Source organism: Platichthys flesus, chromosome 10 (assembly GCF_949316205.1).
Source record: "Platichthys flesus chromosome 10, fPlaFle2.1, whole genome shotgun sequence".
In the NCBI taxonomy this organism is placed as follows: Eukaryota; Metazoa; Chordata; class Actinopteri; order Pleuronectiformes; family Pleuronectidae; genus Platichthys; species Platichthys flesus.
The window spans coordinates 12,684,282-12,711,983 of NC_084954.1; the positions used below are offsets into that span (position 1 = coordinate 12,684,282).

Genomic DNA, 27,702 nt, shown 5'->3' on the forward strand with positions numbered 1-27,702 from the left:
TTGAGAAGATTGTTGCAGTTCAAGGAGCCGGGGAGCTGCACTTACAGAGTCATGCTGTATTATTAGTCTCATGTATCAGTGCACTCTTTCCTGTGACTCTGTGAATCAAGGGTCCTTTATGTGCTGAGATTTTTTGATTAACAGATATAAATCAACACAACTCAAACTTGTTTTTCTTTGGCTTTTTTAACCAATTTTCAATCGGACCATATTTCTTAAATGATTATACTGTACGCGTGTATGTGTTGTAGACATGCCAGCTGCTTTTGCTAATCATGCTATCATGCAGCGCCGCAGGCTTTTTTTTTCTATGCCAAGAAGTATTATAACAAGCTAGATGACTGCAGTCATTTTTTCCAATCTTTTACCAGCATCCATATCGTAATGCATGGGCCTTTTCAGGCAGGCCATGTAATACACTCTGGCTAGCCACAGGAGACCAAGGCCAAGACACATCTATGCATAGCGTGAACATTTTTGAAAAACCTTGCAATCATCTTCTATGTGCTGTTTTCAGAGGAAAGTTTGAGCCACTTTGATGTGATCTGAGACAAAACAGTCTCACAGATGCTGCAGACAAGTCGGATCAGGTTAGATTGTTTAAACCACTATATGTCTCTGTGGTCATTATTGCTGTTTAAAGTGGGTTACAGTGCATGAGTCTTGGCAGCGGGTGTTATTCTTTTCACTTACCATCCAGCCTGGGTGGCAGCGCTTTCTCTTGATCATTCAGGAGTCACATAATCGGTGAATATCTGGGTTTTGAGTGGGTGGACCACTAGCTGTATCTCTACCAGCAATGACAGAAACAGTGGATGAATTGTACAGAGCAGTTTGCCTCACGGGTTAAGTATCCATCTCCATTCCCTCTGGGCCCGTCCCTACTTAGAAGGAGAAGGCTGTGAATAAATACCACCCTTGTCCTCTCATAATGGAACAGCTTGACCCTTCGTGACCTCTGCCGGTCAGAGCATCTGCCCGTCGATCCTCCAGCCCGTCCTATGGGACATCCCCAGGTTGTCACATCTGCCTGAGAGCAGTAATTCAATTGGTTGAGGAATTCATTTTGCAAGATAAAAATTAAGGACTGGCCTATCGAGCCCGAGTCACAAAAGAAACCCTGTATGATGGGATACTTTGTAGATTTACAGTCTGCAACTGTAAATGGAAAAAGGGCTTGTTTCCTTGTGCATGACGAAACCATAATGACTCCTCATCGGCATTCTTCCGCCTCCCTTATATGGACTGCATAATGATGAGCTTGGCAGGGGCCTTAATTTAATCATGTTGGTAAAAGTGGTGCCCATGTGGCACAGCTGCTAGCGTTTAGCCGAGCCTCGCCATGTGTTTAGGAGAGGTGCCACTGGGTGCCCACACTGGCTTGTTTCGGTGTTGTCACGTCTGTTTGAACCACATTCCTTCATGAAAAGGCTTTTGCAGAGCAGGACAAAGGAGTTTGTTTTGCGAGGATTTGTCTCCGCCGCAGTCGATTTGAGCTCACGTGCCTCTGAGTTCGCGTGACTCGAGAAACTGGTTTAGGTATTTCCCCTCATCCCTCGCACAGGTCAGTCTTTGTCGTTGGGTTTATTTAACATTCCCAGTTAAAGCTCAAAGCCACTCGGGTGCATTGTTTGAGCACCTGTGGTAGATTATAGGTCGATAACGGCTTCCAGCTAATTTCTTGTGACAATTCAGAGGAAATCAAATCTCGCCACTTTAGAGTGAGCCTCGCACAATCTATGACACGGTGTGAAGAGTCAAAATATGTTCGTACTCTAAATGACAAATGTTAAATTCTCAAACGTAACACTTAAACACACACTCCCACACGTTTCATTTTTCAAACAGCTTTCATACAACAATCTATACAGGAAGCAGTGAATTGCATCTGAACCTATGGCACAGTTTTTGGACAGAAACTAGGTCAAGTGTTTTGCAGTGACTAAGCATCTGCTGGAAAAGAGACAAGTAGACATTCTGTGACCACACTCAGTCACTGCAGGTGTTAAACCTGTTTGTAAGTATTGCGCTCCCTTCTGCAATAAGAGCCTGTGTGTGTCCTTCCCAAAAAAATTAGGTCATACGTCACTTTATTCTGCCAGGTGGGGCTGTTTCTTGGCTATTATAACAGAATGACGACAGCAAAGACTCTTCCAAATCTGGGGTCTGATGCATAAAAAGGATTAACAGTAATCCAAGGATGCTTGTATCAACACAAATAAAAAAGCGGTTTTGGAAAGTGCATTGTTCCTTTGTCTGTGTGATGCTCTTGTATTTACATATAATGGCTTCCCCATATGTTTACAGATAGATGGAGCCTTCTGTTAGAGCAGAGTAACCCCAGGCACCAAAAGTGGTGGCTGTGGTGATGACTACATGTTCTGCGTGTGTGATGGTGTGTGTGATGGTTTTTGTTGCCTCTTTGTGCCTTTTCCAGCTCAAACACTGATCTTGTCAGGACCAGTAGACCTCATGGGGAGAAAGCCCAGGCCTAATGGCAAAACATAATTCCTGAGGTCCTGGTTAAGGATAGGAGTTTAATGTTAACTGTGGTTATGTTAGGCATTAGTTGGTCATGGTTAATGTTGGGGACAAGGTTTTTTGGTCAGACTATCTGCAATGAAGGAAAGTCAACGCTGTGTGTGTGTGTGTGTGTGTGTGTGTGTGTGTGTGTGTGTGTGTGTGTGTGTGTGTGTGTGTGTGTGTGTGTGTGTGTGTGTGTGTGTGTGTGTGTGTGTGTGTGTGTGTGTGTGTGTGTGTGTGTGTGTGTGTGTGTGTGTGTGTGTGTGTGTGTGTGTGTGTGTGTGTGTGTGTGTGTGTGTGTGTGTGTGTGTGTGTGTGTGTGTGTGTGTGTGTGTGTGTGTGTGTGTGTGTGTTTGTTTTCCTGGCTCCTCACCAGCTGCCTCAGCCATCAGCAGTGCTTTCGTGATGCAGAGCAGACACTAGCCCAGCCCAGATTTCCCTCCCTTGCTGTGGACAGTATATGGTCACAGATACTGTTATATCACAACCAGCTGGGCCTGAAGCTGCAATAAGAACAAAATATTTGGTTAATGATAAGAGGAGCAATATTGTTTCTGCCTTCCTGTAAAACTTGAGATTGCACTAAGCTTGTTTTATTTCGCAACCCGTTTAATGCTTTGGAAGTGTACTCACCTTTGATTAGCGGCCAGCTCAGCAGAGATTGTTGGTTGTTTTTTGGTCATCCTTAGAGTACCAGTGGCCGTTATAAACTGTAGAGGATGGTTACGTTAAGTTAAGGCAGATTTGGAGTGTAAGGACACGACAACAGGAGTGTTTCAGGACATCTATAAACATGCATTAGTTTAGACCCCATATCAGCAAGACGTATCTAAACAGGGCTGATTTCACCTGATGGATGGTTTATTTAGCTGTCATCCTGTGTTTACAGACCTCGGATGTAGGTCCACAACCTGATGCTGACAACTCCACCGCTTTATCGCACAATCTACAGTCGGCTGGCCGCCACCACTCAGCCGAGTTAGACACAAGGATGTATGCTCGTCGAACAGAGGCTCAGCAGCGTGACAAGAATACTAAAGCTTCAATGGTGAATCGTCATATCCAATAACATTTTGAAGGGAAACGTATGTCATCTGTTGCATTTGTGATGTGATCCAAGCTCAAAGCTGAAAAAAAAAAAAAAAATCAGTCCGCCCTAAAAAGCAAAACAAGAAATTAGCTTTAAAAAAAGGTAATCCTCCTCTTTGGCAGAGAGGAGGATTATTCTGCTTGTTTGTTAGGTCGTTTTAACTTGTTTCCGGCGTTTCTTTAAATATCAGCGGTTTTGAAGCGAGGAAGAATAAGACGGATGAGGTGGGCTCGCACCAGGTAACGTCAGTCCAGAGCACTTAACAAAAGCAATCTGTCAGTCCTGCTAATGTGAAAAGACAGGCTTTAATGCGAACAGTAATTGCCTCAGGTAATTGCCTCTAATGGCGAGCTAAACATCAGCTCCTTTGTTATAGATCTTAACTTTGATCACGATGAGCGAGCCAACCAGGCAGGCCCAGACTAGTCTAACCTATCCTAATAATAGACGTAAAGCACCATCTTGGCTTTGGCCTGTCAGTTTAAGTCAATAATTGACATGAGTGTGATGGATAAGTGTTGGCGAAAGGGCTGAGCCAAGCACCAACAATAACCGCAGCCAAGTCGATACATCATTTATTTGTTTCTTGCCGACTTATCATTTTTATTGGTTTTGTCTTCCAGGTCACTGGTGTTATCAGTCTGACGTTCTGACAGCATGGTCAAGAGAATAATGCTAATGAATTTGATCAGAGCGAGCTGAGTGATTCATGTTCTGTTTGGCATGACTGCAATCTTAACTTGGGCCTTTAATGGGCCATAAAAGGACCGACTCTGCCAGTTGGAGTGCTGGTTTACCACGAACATATGCTCTAGATTGGCACAGGGAGACAACGTTTGAATTACCATATCATTTAGGGGCAACCTGTCCTCGGGCTTCCCTATGTTAGTGATCCGTGAGCTCACAAACACAGATTTCTGAATGAAGTTTTATTCTAGGCAGACGGAAAAAGTTTGCTCAGGGGGCACAAGGGCAAACTCCCTCCCTGGCGTCAGAGCTCCTCAAGAATGCAGGGAGGGATTACTGCACGTCTGTGGCAGTGATGGATGTGAGTTAGAGCCACACACTCATACACTCGCATACAAACCCAGCGAGCATCTGGATGCAGACGGGTTGGCCCTCCGCTGTAGCGGTGTGTGCCAGCTGAGCAGGTGTGTGTGTGTGTGTGTGTGTGTCTGGGAAGAAGCCAAACTTGCATGTTGGCCCCACTAGCCAGATAGAGCTGTACTCACCAGCCGTATGTCATTTTAAATCAGAAGGCGCAGACTTTTTTATGCCTGATCACGACTAGAGACCTTTGAGAGATTCAATCGGTGCTCTTCAAATCGCAGATGAATCGATTTCCGCTCCCTCGATAGATTTTGGTTTCCCGTTGAGTCCAGTGATTGATGCTGCGTGTGTGTGTGTCACTTCCAATGTGTGTGCGGCTTTGATTACCGTACGTGCACTCGACTCATCTACCTGCTCCCAAATCCCCAGTAACTCATTGCTTCCTCCTGAAACCTCTGGTGATCCTGTGTGTGACCTCTAGCAGCTGGCTTGCTATGACAGGTATTGTACTGCGGTTGTCAATGATCTCTGATGGATCACCTCAGGGAGCCCAGAGTGTGTCTCTCTCGCGGCAGCTGCAGTACCACTACAGTGGCCATTGCTATTGTAATTAGCGAGGGAGTCGCTGGGTGATTGTATTAATCACTCGAGCTCGCTCCACGCAGCGTGTGACGGATTATCCCGCCGCACACAAATGACAGCCACAGCCAGTTCCAGTGGAGATAATACAGTTTGCAAATGAGTTTAAAGCAGCTCTGTCACACAGGCGTTCGCGCTCGTATGTGCAAATATGTAAAGCAACTGCAAACCTTGCACTGATGACACCCAAAATTTAAACTGACCTTCCCGAAGGTTAACAACTAATGTTTACCATCTCTCCACCTCAACGGCACTTTTCTTTGTCTATCTCTTATCGGCAGAGAGATAATTAGGTATCTGTCCTTCCCCTGTGTACAAGGAAGCCGTCGCCGTGCTTTGCCCCGTCTTCCTGGCTCCGGCTGGGTGTGAGATTGTTTGTCCTGCAGCCTCCGAGTCTCTTAGCTGACCATTCTGCTTTTTAGGCAATCTGGTTCCCACGTGTTTCGTATGCACGGCCAATAGCTCCTTCTATTACTTTTACTGTCGCTTCCGGGTACTTTCCCTATAACTATGCACCTTAAAGATAGGGGTTTATAATGCTAAATTATAATTTCAGGAGAATATCCGGAATTCAGTGCATGTATGAAAGCAGCTCCACTGTGATACTGCAGCTCTGGAACAAGTTCAATGACATGCTGACTCTGTGTGTGTGTGTGTGTGTGTGTCAGTGCGTGTTTGCGTCTTCACCTCTCTAAGATTTAACCCTGAAATTGACCTTCCTATGCCCATTAAACTGCTTAATTAGCAGAGCAGCTGACTTGTACCTGCAGTCTTCCAGCTCTTTGCTCCAGCTCATACACTTTCCATCTTTTTCTATGACGATGCTAACCTATCCCTCCCTCTGCCACTCAAAATACACCCAGTGCATAAACACAAGGAGGCAGCAGATGGATACCGGCACCCCCTTGAGGATGTTCTGAGACATTGTCTCCTTTAAACAAACCCTCAGATGACTGTTTACACCACATCCGCTGCTACTGTCAGCAGAGAGCAAACCCTCAGGCATTGTCCTCACACACACACACACACACACTGACACTCAACACACACAGGCACACTTCACCGCTCCTTTTGTTAGTTTAGAGTCTGCACGTTGTGACACATCTCAGTTAATTTAAAGTCAGTGTTGGACTCTCTCTGTTGTGGGCTGCCCCGTCAGACAGGAGCTCCAAATCTGTAGAAGATGAACTGAGCTGACGGCAGGGGAGGCTGGCAGAAGATGGAGATTTCACTGTATGAGACAGAAGGATGATGAAGCAGGGGATGAGGGATAGAGGTGAGATAGTAGGAGGGATAACCTTTGGAATGATTCAAATGTCACAGAAAATCAGAGACATTTTTAAAATGTTTTCATCCCCATTAGTTTTTGTTTTTTAACCTTTACAGTTCAGATGTAAGAGTACATTTTTTTCTGTTTAGATTAATTAACTCTTTACTTCACCTCAGCCAAGGACATTTTATAGGTGTCCACCCCAGTCTGTTTGTTTGTAAGCAAGTTTACACAAAATCACCTCCACAGATTTTCATTCACACTCAATGGGACATGACCTATGGAGGAATCAATTCAATTTTGGTGCAGATCAGAATAAAGGAGCCGATTCAAAAATTATTCTTATTAAGATTTTCCAAGTCAGGGAATAATTGAATTCAATGTAAAAAATAATGTGAAGACTAATAACCACAGAACTTGGTAGAAGGATGCAGTATTGGTAAGGGAAGAACCCATTTTAGTCCAGGATTTAATTTAATTTCAGTAACATTGCGATAAAGGGCAACTTTCGAGCTTGTGTAATTTGGTGCAGATCCAGATAAACCTCGCAATGTAGTGAATTAAAATATGGTTTCATAAGGGGACTGGTGTGCCTTAATTGAGGTCAGCAGTCCATTGAGTGCTATTCTAGTTTTAAGTTCAGTTTTATAATATATTAAGAGTCCCCCACAATAGTTTTAGAGTTGTTTGAGAGGGTGGGTGGGATTGAGGGTCGAGCCTGGAGACCAAACAAAAGACTTGACCTTTCACCCTGACTTATAGCATCCCAACAAGTGAATTCCATCAGTCTACACCCCTTAATTCCCGACACCCTTTTTTTTCCTGATGTATTTCCAGACCCCTATATAATAAGGCTGGGGACTAATCTCGACCACAATGAGCAATTAAGATCAATTTATTTCCTCCCATGGATGTTTTGTTTTCAAATTGCCGCAGACCGCATTCCCCAGCGAGCAGCATAATCGATGTCACCAACCATAAACGGCCTCCAGCCACGAGAGTAGCTCTATCACACTGTTAAGGAAGGAGACAAGAAATATTAGCACACTGACTGAAAACTCATATTTCTCCCTCTGGCTTCTCCCCACAACTCTCTTTCCCCTCATCCCCGGTCCCATGAGCATCACTCGACCAGAAAGAGATTTTCATCAGCGATTGCAAGTACCCTGTCTGCGATTTAATGCGACAGTTTATGTACTTTACATTCAAATCGTAATGTAATGGCACCTTCCTCTATCAGTTCAGCACAACTGGAATTCATTCATCTGAGAGGCTGGAGCCAATGTGCTGTATACATGTAGAATCATTGTCTAATTATTTCATCCTTTTAAGTTAAACAGTCCATGTCATTGCATTGTTAACTGCACTATAGGGCTGCAACCCATGTTTCTTTCCCTTTTCAAAAATTGCTTTTGGTCAACAGATTTATTTATAAATGTCCAAGAAACCAAATTGGCCATGTAAAGAACCGAGAGCGTAGTGTGACATTGTATGTAGTTTGAAAAGATTAAAACAGCTAACCACTGTGTCTTAATGAGGACAAGTGAGAGGTTGCATGGTGCAGGAAGACAAAAGAAGTGCTCCAACCCCCGAGGCTCACCTAACCTGACTCCCTTCGCTGTCTACTGTCGTCCATATGTTGGTTTAACTTGTTATTGCGGGGGCAAATTAGAGGAACAGATTTTTGTCTTCAGGTTCATCTGGAGCTCAGTATCAGCAGCAGTGGCAATCCCCGGTGTTTGAGAGCATTATCCAAAAGGAAAGCTGTGCTGATAAACTCTTTGTACCCTATGTCAACACACACACACATAGAGTAATACTACTGATTATCTGACATACCTTTTTCATGAATTTCATGTGCTGCACTTCCTGAGTAACATCACAGAGGCAGAATATGACATAAGTATTTTGTAGAGCTCGACTGATAAAGATTTTGAGGGGCCGATCCCCAATGGCGAAAATAAGTAACAAATTTCAATACTGATATATCTGTCAATAAATGTACATATATAAATAAAATTACAATGACTCCTAAAATATAGTTACCAAATACCTATGACATTGACATTTATTTTAGGCTTAAGAAGTTAAACCGAGCTCTAATATTTTGTGAATGGGTCATTATCATGATGTGGAGCACTACATTCACCTTCCACTATCAGGTCTGGCATTAGTTCATCATTTGAAGACATTTATGGGATATACGCTGAGATGCATGCCAAATGTCCAGATTTTTGGATATAAAGGGATTTACTTTGGCTCAGGAGATTTTGTTGGTGCCTTAATCGATCTTAATTAGAGGTCAGACCATTGGCTGGTTGAAATTACACCCACCACCTGCTCTATATGAATATGCATCCCAGTGGTCCAACTTGCTTTTCCTATTTTCTGTCTCAGCCTCTGAGCGTGTGTTTGTACACCAGCCTTTTAGCTGCCTGCATCTTCAGCCGGACAAAGGGCTTTGAGAGCAGCTCAGACTGCGCTACATGGACCATTGTGTTGTCAACAATGTTGTTTAGCCCTGTTGAACGCTGCTCACATTGTGTCCTGAAGCTGATGTCTCTATGTCAAGCAGAAGGCTGATGAAAGGCTATTCCACTGCTGCTCGTACAGCGTGGCATGGACATGACTTTGAATAGCTTTTCATACCGAGATGGATTTCTAAAGGAGGAAACCCCATTGAGCATTCCAGCTACACTCTCCTGTTTTTCCATTTGCACCAGTCGCTGTGTCCTTGAACACCAATAATGTTCACTTGGTTGCTCTGGCTCAACAGGGGAGAGGTGGAAGCAGCTCTTGGGGCTGTCTGGCACACTGCGTCCGTCTCTGCTGCCGTGTTGCGTTCTGGTTTTGCTTTCTGAACTGGTCCAGTTTGACTGTGTGACCACAGCTATGTGAACCATAGACAAATGGAGGCACGCGTGTGTTTTTAGAGAGACGGCGGGCTCCAGTTGTCACCGCTGGGATATTACTTACTCCCAACACTTTGAGTGCGGTTCCGAAAATTCTAATTGCATTTTCCTGTTGTTTTGATGAACTTCTCCTCAGAGTTAGATGCAAATTCGCCCTCTGTGGCCCCTAGAAACTTTCACATAGCTCAACCATGTCGCCAACCCTGTTTCCTCCTGTGTAGTTTCCTCCGTCGCTCTGCTCTTTCTCACACCAGCCCTCTGTCTTCACTTACAAGACTTTTTTTTTCTTATTCCCTGAGTCACACTCGCTCATTAATACACACGTATAACAAACACACACACAAACATTCTCTGTATCCCCAGTAGCCGACTGCCTCCCTGGCCTCCTCCTGGGGTCATTGTGGTATTTAGGGTCAGACAAGAGCTCCAGTCATTGCGCCCTCCCCGGTGCCTCCCAGGCAGCGCGCAGCCAACTTGTCTTACCCAATCGCTTCAAACTGCTGTGGAAAACCGCCTTGGCTGCAACAAGCCGGCATCCTCTTCCTAGCCAACGGAAAGACAGGATAAAGGAAAAACAACATAGTCGAGAAGTGGAGCCCTTTTTGCAGTGGAGACTGAATGGACGAGCGCTATAAAACCTCCTTGCTTCTCTTTCTGGGAGAACTCCTCTGTTGAAAACTTCTCGGTTTCCCTCGCGACTCGCTGGCGTTGCCCCTTGGTGCTCCGTTACTCAGGGCTACCCCAGGACGACTGTGACTTGCTGCTGCCGCAAAGCCTGGAGGGAGTTTCCACATGTCATCCAGTGTGTCTGGGGTTGTGAGTCAGATGCAGCATGTACTCTGCTTTAAGACTCATCAAGCCTTTACAGGGAGAATCCACTCTGAGATCTGAGAACACCAGCTAGACCTCTCCTGTGCAAGGCTGTTCAAAGAGCTGATAGATTAAAGCGGGGCCACAGAGGTAAGGGATGATGCTTTGTGTTTTATCCTTCTCTGCCTTTGTTTCTCCAATTTTACTGCAAGAGGAAAGGGTCAGGGTGAAGAGGTTGCGTTGGGTTTCCTGTTGTTTGGATGCACAGGTGTGGGTGACACTGTGTGTTTGCATTTGTTGCACCTGTGTCCACCAGATAGCAGTTTGTGCTTTATTTAGGTTGTTTTTGTAGATGGAACAAAATGACCTCTTACAGTCTCAGCTTTTATTGTCTTTTTCATTCTCTGGTTCAGGGTTGTCAGGATTTTATTTACGACTCACATTCTCTCATGATCGTAACTAAGTATGACAAGCTCACCCACCTTGCCTAAATGTTGTATCTCGTGCTGAAGTTGCTGATCGCTTGCTCTTACGGAACAAATCGCACACAATTTTTTCAAATGCACATTTTATTTTCTTGGCATGGCTCTGGAATGGCATACGTGTATAACTCTTTCAGAGGGCTGCCATGTCATTTTTGGTCAGGAGCCAGGCACACAGCTTTTAAATGTATTATGAAAAAGCCTGAAAGACACTTAACAAGCACTTTGATGGATGTTTAGTGGTTTTGGCTGAATCCAGTGCACTGTAATATGGGCTTTCAGCAAGTGATTCATACATGGACGTTCCTCCTCATAACCAAACCACTGCTGGATTCTTTGAATCTGGTTCTTCTGGACAAAAACTCAGCAGGGGATATCTTCCAATAATTGTTCTCTCTCCTTCTTCACTTCCTGTTGTTGCTCTTATGTTAAACATTGTTTGTGGTTTTTCACAAGTTTGAATTTAAGTTGCTTAAAATTGCACGCTGCTCCTTTAAGAGCTCAGTTGTCACAGCGCCAGAGGAAAGTGATAAGAGACAAGTCCCATGGGGTGTGATTTGACAGGAGGAAGGCAGCGCCATTGTATTAACAATAACAAATTACCTCATCATTTCTAGTTCGCAGACTTATAATTCAAAAATAATGGCACCTCGTTGGTACTTTATATTGATGTGAAATTATTTTGGCCAATTTATTTTTAATTTGCATTTTATTTATTTATAATTTATTCTATCAGAATCTTGTGTCAACTAAATATTATGTCATTTGGTTAGACTATATATTGAGAATTATGCTGATGGAGTGTTCTCTTTTTTGACAGGAATGAAAAGGTCTGGCTAGATTTCTTTATCTCAAATTTTTTCTGGTAGTGTTGATAAAAAACAAACTGCACTAACATCATCATGCTGTTTCTGTGGGCCTGGGTTCTCTTGGGAAATCACTGTGCAGCTCACACTGCTGTGTCAATACTTTGAGCTTTCTTCCTCAAGTTTAGATTCAAGGACACAAGGTCGGAACTACAAGCAGAGTTGTCCTGCCTCTGCCTTTGTGAACAAGAGGCTGTACCTCCTGTTCCACAGATGCTCAATTGCCCTCATGAAGGAAAAATATTATTTCCTTAATGCTTCACCTACCTACAGTGTTTATACCATGTCGAGGTGTGGCTCGTTCCTCACCGTTATCCTGAGCTCCAGACCCAAGACGCGCAACCAGTGCCAGACTAAACACGGAGCTTACGTGGGAGTCACCCAGGGGCAACCTAAGAAGAATGCCAGGTCATAGGGTGTGTCGAGGAGCGATGGGGTGGCAGTGGTCCCTTGGCCCCCGAGCAGATGGTCTGTAGGAAACTCATTGACTACAACAGAGGACTGAAGGGGAAGAGGGAGGGAGAGTTGAAACTTGGGCGTCAGTGGTTTGCAGCTAAAAGGAAGACTTGTCTTGTTCTCTCAAAAACAGCCACACAATACTCCGGTTCAGCTCGCAGCAGAAGGCAAACGTGTGTGTGTCTCTGGGTTTGTGTGTTGGCTGGCCTTAAAGCCTTTTCAATGTCGGAGCACTGCTCTGCGTGAATAAACTGTGCAAAGAAAGCATCAGTAGTACTGTTAAAAGAAAGCAGTCACTGTGACAAGTTCGACAGTCAACTTTATGCTGACTCCTGGTGTTGTCAGCAGCTGCTTTCTCTGTCTTTTGCTCCAGAAAGAGTATTGCTGAAATCTCTCTGCATTCATGTGGAGGCGCTTCTCGAATCCTTTTACCTTCACTTTGCTCTGCGTTCTGGATTCCTTGACAGATGCTGATAGAAGTGAAGAGTCTGGTGGTGTAGTTGTGCTGAGGGTTTTAAACAGTGTAAGCCAGAAAAGTGGCATTTTTTCCACAAGCAGACCTAAACGCCTAGAATTGGACCAACCAGTAGTTAATCGCGCCTCCATGAGTGCTATTGACTCGGCTTTGCCCAAAGTTCTTGTGAATCGTGACCCAGCTCAACATGGATGGAAAAGATGGAAACTTTTTTCTGTGTTCTTGGCAAAAAGCTAAAAAGTTGGAATAGGTGTGTTCAGGATCAGTGCTGTATTCAATTGTATTCCATATCCTATCACTCTGGTTCACCCTGAAACTCGTGACGAGTGAAACAAGTGTTTGGTTAATCCTCTGATCAGCTCAGAGTTAGAGTTCAAGTTCATTGCAGGCCGTCCAAGTTTCCACTGCACTTTCAACTGCTCCTGTTTTTTCACACTTTGTATAAACAGTTTAAATAATGATGGAATAATTCCTTAGTGTGGCTTCTTGTCATGTTTAATTTTCTTTGTACCATTAGCCTGTATCTCTGCCCTGCCCTCGAACCCCAGGATCCAGTGCCACATGTGCTTTACACTTAAATGGTTCAAGTCCCATGGAGTTTCCTACTCAGCTTCATGTATTAAACAAATGCTTTTACAGAAGTCCATTTACTCAGTCAGCCAAACACCATAATCTCACCTCACAGTCAAGGTGCGTCCAAGCAGGAGCTGATAAACTCTTAATTCTGCAGATCACTTAAGCCTGAAGGTTAGGGCTTTTGGCAGCGGGCTGTTTACACTGTAACCTTATACATGCTGTACGTGTGTGCTTTGAGGCTTAGTAGAGTTAGCAGCATCTGAAAACCTTCCTGGAGTATGAGCTAAATGCATGTAGGTAGATTGTATTACACACACACAGGAGACAGTCACACTGCCTCTCATATGATGCCTGTTGCCTAAGAGAGACTGCTCTTCGGCCGTCTCTGGTTTTGGATCTAACCCCGGACAAATTTTGCTTTGACAAGTAAAAAAAGAAAAAGGCAAGCTAGAATTCCAAGGTTTAAAAATAAACAGACGGTCAAACTGTAGCCTTATTTCAAAAACTTTCCCAACTCTGATCAAAGACGACGTCATTTAGTTGTGGGGAGGTGGAAAAATGTCTGGCTAATGTTTGGTTTGGATGCCTGATTGAGGATAGCTAAATTTGGGAGGTGGAGTGATATTTTTAAACTGGTCATACGACAGTGCCAGGGTGGCACTGATATTCTGTGCTGTCTTGTTCCTTGGGAGTGCTTGAAACTTAAGGGCTGCATCTTGAGAGGAAATACTTATTTGGCTGTATAATTTTTGCAAACCTGCCAATAAGTTGTTTTCCAGACTTAGGAAAATCTCTGACTACAATCTCAGCTAGTGGAATGAGCCTTATTTTTGTTGCAACTTCACACTAGCTTTGTTTATCCCGATGAGAAACAAGTAGTGCTGCCCACCAAACACTATCCCCTCCCAAGAGCCGGGGGGGATTAGAATCTGCTCTTTAAATGCTCACACCTGTTATCAAACTCAGTGCCCATTGCATGAAGTAAATTACAGTGCTAAATACTAAGTCGACCTCTCTCTCTATGTTTCAGATGAGCCAGACGACGAAGGGATGAGTTTATTTTAAGCAATGAGGCGGAGAGGACCGAGCGCAGGAGCTCCAATCTGAGACGAGACTTTCAGACAGGTGAGTCTGGGTTGTCCCTATTATTATACCTGATTATATTGAACCCACCTTTTAAAATATGTCCCCGTACACGCATTACAATCTTTTAAAGTCATTGTAGCGTTTGAATACCAGTGGGTCTTTAAACTTTGTCTTCAAATATATTGGTCCTGTTTTCAGTGATCGTCCTTTTTAAATGTAGCCACTATTTCCTCCTCCACATAATCTACTTGGTGTGACAATTCAAAGACTTAAAGACTGTAGAAAGGATTTACCTGGACCTATTATGCAATGTATTCACAGTATGTCCTAAAGCATCAAACATGTATGACATACATGTTTGATCAAGGCTCTCCAACAGTCTGGAAGTGATTTATTTTTCATTGTCCTAAACTCTGTCACACATAACAACCATTCAAATGAGAAAATCCTGTTAATCTGACTTTACTTTTCAAGAGAAATAAAGAAAGTGTGTAGCCAACAAGGAGGGGGGCAGACCAGATGGGTTGATGACCAGATGTGATGGACTTACTCACAACCATTCTTTTTGAAAGCCATAAGGAATATGTTAGACCTGCTGCTGTTTTACTCTCAAACCAGCCTTTGCAAATGAAAACGAGTATGTGTGTAGGGTTTTATGGGAGTGTGGCCGTTATTGTTTGAGTAATATGTTAATTGTATGTCTCTGGTGACCTGGCATTATCTCATACCATGTCATTTATGTTATACTGCCCATATGTATAAGTAACCATTTTTCCATGATCATGCCATTGACGTTATGGTTTTGTTTTCCAGACAGAGATGGGAAATTCAGAGAGCCAGTACAGCATCCAGGGGCAAAAAGGCGCCAGCATCGTCTTTCCTGGGAAACAGAAGCCATATTCACTGAAACTCCGCTCAGCCAAAGATGATGCCCTGTCACCACATACATGGTGGAAAAGTGCCCCAGTGGGCTCAGGGTACAAGGCCAGGTGTGTTGGTCGTGGTTGTTTGTCCCCTCCTAAAAGCCGACAGCCATACTCCGCTCGGCACTATGACTATGTCTCCAAGGGAGCAAGAAGCAGTCCGAGTGAGCATCGCTGGCATCGCTCGCCTGGATGTGGCATACGGAAGCGTCACATGTCAGATGAGTATGAAGATAATCCGTACGGGGCTGAGCTCGGTGGAAATACCCAGGATAGACACAGTGAGGAACATGAGGTTCTAGAGGAGCAGAGCAGCCCGCGGGTGGTGATCAAGAAGGACGGTAGTCTCAGAGTGGAGTTCACCAACACTTCAGGAAATCCTCTTCTCCTGAACGAGGCCACTGGCCCTGTACAACTGCTGAAGTTCTCCCCCAACCTTGAGTCTGCCTCCACTCCCAGTCTGCCTGGTTCCAGTGGTAGTGGGCTAGATGGCCCCTGCAGTGGTCCTCCGCCGGCTTCTACCTCCTCCACAGCCAGAACCAGCAAGGGAAGCTCGCTGAGCTCTGATGGTTCATGGTACGACTCCCCCTGGGGGCCCAGCACAGAGCTGGGTGAGCAGGAACAATCCTGCTCTGCAAGCAGGACTCTAGTTCACTCGCCAATCCACCAGCTTGACTCATTTACTGAGCAATGCCCCCCTGTGTCTATCACAGACCTCTACAGGGAGCCCTCGATAGCTGCTACCTTCCCCACAGCCAGAGACCTGTCCTCCCAGTTACAGAATCTTCCAGCAGGCCAGAGGGGACACCGAGCCTCCTTCGCATCCGTCCTCGATGCTCCCTTGGAGGAAGAATGCCCCGATGTCCGGCAGTACTCATCATACACCCTGCCCTGTCGCAGGCCCAAAGCACACACCATGAGTGAGGAGTTGGACCGTTACCCTGACCAGGAACAGCACCAGGAGCAAGGTGTGCCAGATTTTGGCGCCCCCAAGAAAGACTCCATCAGAAACCGCATCAGACGCCTCAGTGACTGGACAGGCAGCCTCAGCCGCAAGAAGAGGAAGTCTCAGGTAAGTTTGGCTGGGATGGGTTTTCAGAATCACATTAATTTTAATCTACTGCGTTGTGACTTTCTTCTTTACACTGCTTTATCGCTCCCAGGGTTCATTCAGGAATCATATCGACATGGTATGTAAAACATTAGGTCACAAAGCTTGTTTGTAGTCACCCTGTAACTTGTAGTCCTCTTAGTTTAAGCTCACGGTAGCTACAGTCATATCATTTTTTATTGTGGTCATCTGTAGTTCTTTCATCACAAGCCTTACAGTAACAGCTTATTAGACAGGAGAGGGCCACGCACAGACAGTTGTCTGTCTGGCGAGGCTTATTTGATCATGAGCAGCAGTGGTTATTCTGGCATGGTCAGTGAGCAACCACCGTCCTGTGGTCCTTACCGCCACAACAGCAGCTGTTTGAGGACAGGGCACAGTGGGGTGGCACAAAATGACGTTTGTAAGGCCAGGAAACAAGTGCTTGTTTTTATTCAGAAAGAACACAAATACTAAGGGACTGTATCGAGGTGGGTACATGTGAAGTATTATTGCATACTGACTGTGTGCTTTCATAGTTATGAGTGCAGTACCCATATGTCAACGTTTTTTTAAAAGTCGGGTAAGGATGGATCAAGAGCCTAATTTTTAGTCTAAGTAGTCATTAGTCCAAGATTTAAATTATATTTAAACGGTTTTACAGGTTTCAGTCTAGCTAATGACTGATTGAGGTGCATATCAATTTGGAAGTAGATCAAGCTGCTGCAGTGACGCATCAGGCAGCTGATATACAGCATACATATGTTTTCCAAGTAGTAAAACGATACTTGTGATACCTACAGGACAGGTTCAGAGGAGAGGTTGGAAATAACCACGGCTTGTCTGCATGTTGTCTGCCTGCGCCGACCATGTCAATCTTTCTCCTACAACCACTCCAGTCTTAATAGCTTTAATTTGACACAAAACATTTGTTTAAACTGAACCTGAACCCGTGTCCTCCTCTATCTTGCAGGCTTGAAAGCAGTTGTTTCTGCATTAATTCGTTTAGCTCTGCCTTGTAAAAGTTTTAAGAACAGTGTTTAGGCACTGCCAAGAGAATAGCTCTAAGCCCCTGAGAGGCTCTGTTAGAGCGAAATTAAATCCTAGCCGGAGATTTAACCCCCACCCCTCCTCTAATGTTAATGAATGACTTACGGTTGTTCTGGCTGTTGTGCAGTGCGAATTTTCTGGGCTCCCCTCTCAGTCTTCAGAGAGTAAATCTGCTTATCAGGATTCGTGTTCAGTCAGTTGTGTCAGACAACAAACCAAAGGACAGAACAGAACAATCATTGTATTCAGATTACATTTTTTCTTCTTCTTAGAATTTGTGAGCTTCGCCTTGTACTTAAATAGCAGATGTTGCTGAGCGAAATATATGACGTACTTTGCCTTGACACTGTCACCTGAGTGTGGAGTGACAAACACCCCTGTAGACAGACAGTAATCATTCTGAGCGTTCCACAGCTTTCACTTTACATTAGTAATGTCTGCCTCTAAATCTCCCGCCTGCCATAATGCCATGCTAATCTATGGCTATTTGTAGGTACTTAGCCAATTTGGGGCCAGAGCCAAGCAACCACATGTTTACTCGAGTCTGTTTCCTTATTCAGACATAAATCTAAAAGAGCATTGTTTCTTACCTGAATAAATCCTCAGGAAACCTTTTAAATAAGGTGTGTTTTCTCAAGGAAATTAAAATCTAATGCAAGCTCCAGGTTTGGCTGACAAATTCTAACAAACAGGGCTCCTCACCCCTGACCTAAACCCTAACACTAACAAAAGCTAAATGATAATTCAAACAAATAATGATACTAATAATAATCATTTGAGGTAATGACAAGACCTGAAACTAGCTCATATTAAAGTGGTGGTGTTTAAAGTTGCAATATGCAAGTTATCTCACCTGCCCTGTCTTTCAGGGAATGGTGGTGGTAATGGTCACTTGCCAGGAGCTTTTATTTACTAAGACAGAGTTACAGCCTCTGAGCAGTGCTTCTTCTTCAGGGCAGCCTGTATGCTAACACTAAGACTGGATATGTGCATGGCCTGACTGGAGCTAGCTGAGTAGCACGCTCACTTCAGCAGACGCATGATGGAAACAGAAGCCAAACCAGAGTAAGCATTGGCGCTGCTTTCAAATGAAGTTTGAAATTTGATGCACGATTGTAGAAACAGCTGTTAATGCTAATGTTGTCTACGTAGCGACAGCAAAGAAGCTTGTCTGCGGAATAAATTTCCTTTTTCCTTTGGGGGCCATTTTGTTGAATGCCAAACCTCCGCGGCATACGTCTCCACAGGCTGGTCCAGTTGCCTTCTTTTCAGTTGGTCAACCAAAATCAGGAGCACCTCCAGCTCTGGTTTCCCTCCACTTGGGCTCCAGGGCTCTGTTGTGGGTTTAAAGGTTAAACTTTGACCCTAATGCCAAAGACCAAGAACCTGCTTGTAATGAAAGGCAGCTGGAGGAGGGAGACGGTGGATAAATTTGGACTGTGCCCGCTAAAGGAAAGCAGACGTAAACCTGCCCTGAGCATACCAGTGCTGTGGCGGCAGTTGAACATAATGGTCAAACAAAGGCAGTCCTCAAACTGTGGGCTCACAGGGTTCATTTCACAGAATCTCTGGTCTGTCTGGCCTAACCCTTTTTTGTTAACTATTAAATAGGGGTTGGAAATAGCACAAAATAAGTATAGGAGATGGAGAAGACCCGGACAAAGCAGAGGGAGACACACAAACAAACAAACAAAGACGGAGAATGATCGCTGTCATCACAGCACATGCTGTGCGTCTGCACGTTGAGAGCACTCCACTATGTTGCCAGGGGCAGAATCGATGCTGCAATCTACTCAAGTAGTAGGCAGGCTGTCACTAGCCATGAAAGACTGCAGTTCTATCAAGTGTTCATTTGGGGAATTGGGAAGCTTAGGCAGACCCCAAATGACGTGAAATTGTCAAAGCCTGGAGGGTTCCAACCTCCCAGGTGCCATCGCAGGAAATTGTCCCACTTTCTCAGCCTTTTTAAAAAGATTTGCAGACTGAAATGCAGACTTTGAAGTGGGTACGAGTTTTTTTTTCCAAAAGTTTCTCCTGCAATTGTGCAGTGCCCCTGGGCTAATTGAAAGGTTTCGCAGTATGAGCTCATAGTGCTTGTCATGCATATATACAGAGCTGTTTATGTCTATGGACAAACATTGTTTATTTTTGCATAAATATAAGAACTGGAACAATGAATCTGTGAAATAAGTTTTTATATATTCAAACTAGTCCAAGGCTAACTAATCAATTAAACTGATCGCTGTAATGAAAATCTCATCCTTCCCTTCATCCTCCGTCTGTCATCTAATTAATAGATGGTCCTCATGCCTTTCTTCCACCTTTTGTGCCTTATCAGGAATCTCGGTGCAAGGACTTGAGTGATGCCTTTGACAGTGGAGTCGACGGCCTGACTGCAGACACCAGCTCCCCCTCCCAGGTCTCCAGCCTCCTCGGGTTCCCAGGAACGTCAAGGGCCCAATCTTCAGGGGCCATCCCCCAAACAACCAGCGATGCCCTGCGCCAGAATATTTATGAGAACTTCATGAGGGAGCTGGACATGGGCACAGGGCAGGGTGGAGGGGGAGGAGGCGAGAGAAGAGACCCGTCCACTGGCACCGAAGAGGGGGAGAGCAGCAGCGAGTCAGCAGAGGGCTCTCTGGAGGAGCTGGACCTGCTGTTTGAGAAGGAGCAGGGGGTGGTCAGGCGGGCCGGCTGGCTCTCTTTTAAACCCCTTATCACGCTGCACAAGGACAGGAAGCTAGAACTGGTAACCCGCCGCAAGTGGAAGCAGTACTGGGTGACCGTGAAAGGTAATTTTTAGTCTGCGGATAGAGGAGGTGGTTTTGACTTAATAGTTTAGAAGATTATACTATTTTAATCTTTGTTAAGTTCAGGTTTGGGGAGCACAAATGCTCCTGTTTTAATCTCAGTGTTTTGTCCTTGACCATGGCTTCACACCTGACATTTAGTGATTAAAAGCTCACAGGGAATTCTACTGAAAATTATAAAATCCAGGCTAATTGTGTGAGTCTATCCACAAACTGCTTTTAAGTGTTGCAAAGTTGTTTTATTGTTTATCTTCATATCAATCATCAACTCCCAAATCCATTATTTTTTTTATATTTATCTGTCTGATAACTTGTTCTGTTGAATGTCCCCTTTATCTTTGCTTTGTTGTTTATTTTTCTTTTGTCTGTATTGTCTCTTTTTCAATTCCTGGAATATACACATTTTCACATATATTTTATAATAATTTAATAATTGTATGGCTTATATTTCTGCCGTTATCTTAACTTTAGATTTAATTCTTTTTGGTTACCTTATTAAGCCTCTACAAGGTTGCTCAACACAAAATGTCTTTATACCTGTTCAGAGACAATTAAGATCTCTTCATCAAAAACTGAGGGTAGAAGCAAGGACAGCCTTAACGCTTTTATGATTCTAACTTTTGGGAGAATAAATCTCTTTTATGTTATGTTTCAATGCTGCTGCAAATATCCCAGTCCCGCTGAATACATTTCTTGGATGTTTTTACGAGGACATTTTGTCTTTAAAACACCCAAACTCTAGACGTACACTTTCTTTTTGCATCACTTTCTCATGTTAATCTATTATCATCTACTGTATCTCCACATCTTGGTTTCCAGGTTGTACGTTGCTGTTCTACGAGACCTATGGTAAAGGTTCTCCGGAGCAGGAGCTGTCGCCTCGCTACGCTCTCTTGGCCGAGGACAGCATCGTCCAGGCCGTTCCTGAACATCCAAAGAGGGAGAATGTCTTCTGCCTTAGCAACTCATATGGAGATGTATACCTCTTTCAGGTAAAGCACATCAGCCGACGCAGCTCTCCATATATAACAAATATTTTTGTTATTGAGATTCAAAGGAATGATTTAATCTTTATGTGCATTTAAGTGTGAATGGTATGTTTTGGTGTTTATATGCTAATACCAGACAAAGAAGGGAATGTATAGGTAATACATAGCAGCATGCACTGCATGATTTTGGCTGAATTATTCCTGAGAGACACTTTTTACCTTTTCTTCCAGACATTTGAAATTAACTATGTTGGCTTGTTAGGTCTTGCGAGCAAACAGCCTAAACTTCTCAAACAAGTTGTTCTGAGAGCACAGCCTATTTGCCCCTTGTGCTTACTGACCTACATATCAGGAGCCATTTTATTGGCTCCTTCCATGTAGACTCCTCCACTTTCAAAATTACAAGTTTCGCAGATTGCACTATATTGCAGTGTCCAGACCTATAAATAATAAAATGGTGTTGATGTGAAGGTGCCCCAGGGGGAAGAATAGAGAGAAATTACCTCTGCAACATAAACATCAAGCCTTGGTTTCTTCCATTTGTTTCTTCCATTTGTTTCCACTTACACGGCCTGTTGAGCATGAGTCATCCTCATTGAAAAATAGGGGCTTCACAACAAATGTTCTGCTTCCAAATGAATCACCCTATAAAGACAGAGATGATCATGAAACGGCTTATTAAGAGGGAAACAGTTCATAACCTGTGGTTTCTCAGAGGCGCTTCAAATCACATTTTCTTTTATTGATCCAGCGAAGCCCAAGTTACCACCCAATTATATTATTGTGATACATGATGGAAAAACACAATATTGTTGGACTGGAAATTCTAGGAGATTTCTTAGGTGTCAGATCTTTGAATCTATCTTGTAACAAGAATATTGGTCTTACTGCCTCATCAAATCTTACTCCCTGTGTCTCCCTGCCCCTCCAGGCCAGCAACCAGACCGACCTGGAGAACTGGGTGACGGCCATTCACTCTGCCAGTGCCTCACTGCTGGCCAAGCGTCAGGGGAAGGAGGACACGGTGCGTCTGCTGCGCAGCCAGGTCCGAGGGCTGCTGCAAAAGATCGACATGGACGGAAAGATGAAGAAGATGGCCGAGCTGCAGCTGACTGTGGTCAACAACCCAAAGAACCGCAAAGCTATTGAGAACCAGGTATGGTGGTGATGATGATGGAACTCATACTCAGACATGAGTATTGGTGACTCCTGTTGCATCAGTTGCATGACAACATGTGTTTCATGGCCTCCAGAGAAATTTCATTGCAAATCTGTTTTCACTGATAATGCATCATCTGTGTATCATATGCTCTTGTCATACTTAGTTTTGAATTAAACTCATGTGTGTTATTATTTTGCATGATACATATAGCGACCACATGACATGCCCTACTTAATTTCCCTGAATTTGTGACTGCGGCGACACACCGTCGCTTTATTTTTGTCTGTGGTTGGGTGAAGTGGCCTAAATGCACTGGTCCCCGAACGCATCCCGAGGGGCCCAGGGGAGCAGCTCTCTTCCCCCAAGTATCAGATTGGGATTCCAGATGTTTCCTGGTAATGGGCTCGCAACATGCATTATCCTCTTCCTCTTCCTCCTCCTCCTCCTACTCACTGCCTAGGGGAGAATGCCGAGCACACAGCACTGTGCCGTAGCCTACATGCAGCAGATTACAGAATCTGATAAAAAAGGCCCATAACCAATGGATTAGCGAGAACACAAATACTTTTACAAGAAACAAGTGTTTGTTGAGGAATGAGGGTAAAATCCTGGTGCTGTTTTTGTACCTGCAACTCAGGTGGTCAGAGACTTAAAGGGATAGTTCACCCCAACATTTTAATTCAATCATTATATTCTCACCACTATGCAGATAGTAGAAGTAGTAGTAGTAGTAGTAACTAGCTGTTATACTCAGCTAGTTACTACTACTAGTGAGATACTCAAAATCCACCCCTCGGTCTGTATAGTGGTGAGTACATAATGAGTAAATTAAAATTTTGGGTGAACTATCCAAATTTCTGCTTAGCCACAAGTGTCCACATTTGGAAAGTTATGCATTTATGTGCTGGTAAAGCTTAAGTGTCGCTGTCGACTATTTGGTTTTTAGTTAAAGCATCCCGAGTGGTAATAAATCCATGTGTGTCTAAGTTGGACAATTCACTGCCGCAATGACCAGTGGAGATGTCTCCCACTGAAAACTTGACTGACTTTGTGGATCTGTTTCCATTTAGCCGGTATGCCAGTTCAGTGTAGACGAGGAGACAGACGGGGGTTTGGAGTCAATGATAGGGTCAGAGGGGTATGGGACAAGACTCTGGTACAGGCACCCAGAGGCTGATGATAGATTTAAGGTTTTCGTTTGGGTTGTCTCGCACCAACATGCTACTACTTTGATGTCCCCGCCCACCCCCACCCATGTCTTCAGAAATCAGTGCCAGCTGATCCTCTTTTGAAGTCTGCATTTACCTCCACTCACACACACACAAGAACACACACACACACACACACACACAAGAACACACACACACACACACTGCGATCGAGTTGCATTGTAAGACTTATTATGCATTAGGGCTTTTACAGAGAGCATGGAGCAGATGTTAAAGAGGGGAAAGAAGAAAAGACGAGAATCTGTTAAAGAAAGGCTTATTGCTGCTGAGCTTAATAGCCCTGCAATGGATGCAAATAAGTGGCGCATGTAGACCAGATGGGTCCAAACATGCCTTTGCTTTTCACTGATATCAGTTGATTGTCTTACTGCTTTGATCCGAACCTGCTTGAGTCGTGAAGCAGTCGACCGCTTAAAGGCTTTGCTGTTCATCAGTGAAACGCCCTGGCATGAATCATTGAACTGAATGTTCTGCTAAGGTCTATTTTCGTTCATGTCTGAATACAAATGCAGATATCTGACTGTTGACAAACACATCCAGATGGCGTGTAAATCAGACTCATGCTAGGATCTGGTGTGATGGTTATATTTATTATTCTAAAGCAGCGACTCTCCAAAATGTCTCTGTGCTTTTGAGGAAGGAGCTTATCTGATGTACCTAGTAATATCTCCCTCCCCACCGAGTCATCCTCAAAGTACTCATTGGAATTAAATTATAATTCAGAACAGTGTATATACAAATGGTAAATGCTCTGCATTTATATAGCACTTTTCTAGTCTTGATGACCACTTAAAGCTCTTTACAGTACAGTTTTTTACCCATTCACACATATTCATACAGTGCATCTATGTGCAGCAAATATATAAAAGCAAGAGGAAAAATGTGTATTCACAGGATTTGTGTACAAAGTCTTTGAGTTCACATTCAGCAGAGTAAAGCTGTAATCCATGTCTCTGAGATACATATTTAGTGTTATACTCTGTGGGAACATTTGCGACTACAAATAAGATGACTCAACTTTTGGTTGACATAAAAAGTTTAATTTCCTTAATATGCTTATATTTTTTTTTACAAATTCTCAATAATATAAAGTCATTAGTAAAAAAGTTGTTGCATTTCTTTTGAGTTTTTGTAAATAATGATCCATATTTTTGTTCTATAATGTCACCGTCCCTTTAAATAAACACAAATAAATAATAAATTACTAATAAATTCATAATAACTGAGAGGAAATTACATGTAACATTTTTCGGGTGGTAATTATTCATGATATTTCACAAAAATTTAACATAAACCGTTGTTCCTGAAATATTAGATAAAAATACTCTAGATATAGAATTTTTTCCAAATAATACTAGAATAAATTACTGTATGTATGTAAATCATTAATTAAATATAAAAAATCCCCCAAACTCCCAATATAGGACAAAAATCTATAATGTAAAACACTCTGCAATGGTCGCACCACATGATATTTTCAGACAGAATTGGCCACGGAAAACAAACTAGGTCAGCACAAAAGGTAAATATGAAATTTCGAATCAAAGTCGTTTTTTTGAGGTCATACCACATGATATCATAATGTGGCGGCTACATACCAGCTGTGAAAAAGGTAATTTTTTTTCCAAATTTGAGAGAGAGTTACAAACCTGTTGTAACTCTCCATATATATATATATATATATATATATATATGGTCTTTCTTTATGTATTTAAACCTTTTTTTAAACAGAAGAAAATGCAGTCAGACAGAATATATAGGCGTCACGTCAATAACCCATATACATCGTCACGGTTAGGCTCTGATGTCAAAACATCTATGTCCTTGTTTAAATCAATCTCTGATTTGAACCGTGCTGATTTCCTAGAGATAGATGATGGCATTGATGCCTCACTCCTCAATTATTTAGAGAGATCTGGCATGACAGAATGCGAGGTCATTTTGTATCCAAAGCATGTGGACTCTGAGATGCTGGTCTCAAGGTCTGGATTGGGAATGATTGCTGAATGTCACTGACTCATGACTTGTTAACAGAGGCCACCTGCATAGCTACAGTCACAGGCGCTTTCATGGGTTCAGCACATTACATAGCTCGTCACGGTCCCTTGGTGATCTCTGTGCAAAGTTTCTGTTGAAGTTGTTTAACTGTGTAAGTCAGAGGTTCATAAAACAGCAGCCTCCCGTCCCTCCTCAGTTTGTTCCCGATCCTACAGAATGCCATTAACGTGAAAGAGACCTAATGGGACAACGCCATAGGGTGTGTTATTGTAAATGAACTCGCAGCGCAGACGAGACCTATTAAAGTCAATTGTTATGGAGGGTTGTTTAACTTGACTGTTCTCATTAAAACGAGTCTCCAGCCAACAAAATAAGCACTTTTTCATAGCTTACATAGTGCAAACAGGGACGGGGGGGCATGCAAGGCAAACTGTAAATTTTGTGTGTATGCGCTCCCTGGTTTGTGTGCCGGTCCGGGTTTAACGGGTGGTGTGCGCAACATCACAATCCTCTCTAGACTTACATTAAAATGGGCACTTGGATTTACTGCACGCACACACACACACAAACACACACACACACACACACACACTCCTTTGCTCAACACACACTAACCCCTCACTATCAAACCTCCTCCAATTTATGCCCTCACCTTCCACCAACATCTGCAAGCAATTGCAGCTTGATGGAAAGCACTCGATTGACCTTTGATCTCCCTCGTTGACTCCCCCTCTCCAAGCCATTACCTCCCCTAAATTCTCTTTTTCACTGCCTCCACCCAAACGCGTCCACTGAATTCACTTGGACCCCGTTCAGACCTGGTGTTATCACCCGAGGGATCCGATGAAAAGTGGTCAGCGCTAAAGTACAGGTCTGATCCAGCTCCAATGTGTCCGTACTCCATCTTGAGATCCGATCACTGAGACCAAATTAGAACGTGGTCTGGGACGCATGTGGTGCCGGGGCTCAGGCGCCGTCCTCTGTCTCGCGACAGATTCACAACAAATTGAATGAACTTTCAATGTCAAGATGTTGAGTTTTTTGTGGACACAGCAACAATATCAACAATGGCCGACACATTATGATTTTGATTTTGATTTTATTTTATTTGGACATGGACATGACAATGTCATTGGATGAACCAGATGCATTGTTTACAGTGTATTAGCATAAATGCTAGTTTACAACACCTGTCCAGTTTACAACACCTGTCCATGATTGATACCAGTGAGGATTTTATTATGACATTTCTGGTGGGGCAATTTGTATGACGTCATGTCACCATCACAAAAATAGAGGTAGCTGATTATTATAAGCAGTAGGCCTATAAAGACCAGTAAGATATACTATGGGCTGTATTTTGAGTGCCAGCAGGGAGCAGAAATCCATTCAGTTTAGAAAATAGGTGGTGGGTAAGATTAACGATGTAAAAAACTGAATGTAGCAGAAAAGTTTGTAACACATTACAACACATCAACATCAATACTCTGAATAAAGAGCTTTAGGAGATGTAATGCTTCTTTAAACACACAGCACACAGTGTGTCCGGGCTAGCAGAGCTAAGCTAACAAGCCAGGTACAGGTACCTGCGATCACTAATAACACATAAATAAAATACTAAACTTTACTTAACACAAAAACGGGAGCGCAGACATCTTTAGCTTCTCTTTCAGGAGAACAAACCGAACATCAAACCGTATTATTCATCCGATATGAGTGAAACCTCTCCAGAGACTCAGGTAGTGTTCACTGACGGGGATATACTGTTATCATGTTAGCTCAGGTGAAGCCGAGTAGGCAACAGGCTAGGAGCTGGAGTCGCGTTTCGCATTATTCGAGTCGAGTTGCTAGGCAGAATTCGTGGGGCACATCTAAAAGTGCCCCCTCCACCCAATGTTAACTTTGGCCTGTGTGGTTCACGCTCATTGGTGTTTCCATGGTGACAGTCTCAAGCCTGGGCCGTTGCTCCCAGAGCAGAGACGGACGGCAAGAGAGAAGCTTTTCACAGAGCAAGCAGTTTATCCACACACACATTCACTCTACTTTGCATATAAAATAAAATAAAATATATTTTGCCACAAAGTACAGATGTATTGAGCTTTCTGCACAACAGCGCCATCTGGATCTGGTGGGGCAGTGCCAAACGTGCCCCTAATGTATTTTTCAAATTGTAAAACCTTTCTTCATAGTAGATCTGTGCACTGCTCATTGACCTG

The 27,702-nt window shown here is 43.5% G+C and overlaps 1 protein-coding gene across 3 annotated transcripts in view; it reads left to right on the plus strand.

Moving 5' to 3' along the window:
* tiam2a (TIAM Rac1 associated GEF 2a) overlaps nt 1-27,702 on the plus strand; it is a 74,892-nt gene that overhangs the window by 8,888 nt on the left and 38,302 nt on the right. For 2 of the 3 annotated variants that reach the window (XM_062397555.1, XM_062397557.1), the window contains exons 2-6: nt 14,180-14,274; nt 15,049-16,230; nt 19,637-20,090; nt 20,928-21,100; nt 22,029-22,253. In XM_062397555.1, the coding sequence (XP_062253539.1) occupies nt 15,055-16,230; nt 19,637-20,090; nt 20,928-21,100; nt 22,029-22,253 (2,028 nt within the window). In that variant the 5' untranslated portion in view covers nt 14,180-14,274; nt 15,049-15,054. Of the gene's footprint in view, nt 1-10,247; nt 10,445-14,179; nt 14,275-15,048; nt 16,231-19,636; nt 20,091-20,927; nt 21,101-22,028; nt 22,254-27,702 lie in introns of those variants that run through there. The other variant, XM_062397556.1, reaches the window with a different exon arrangement.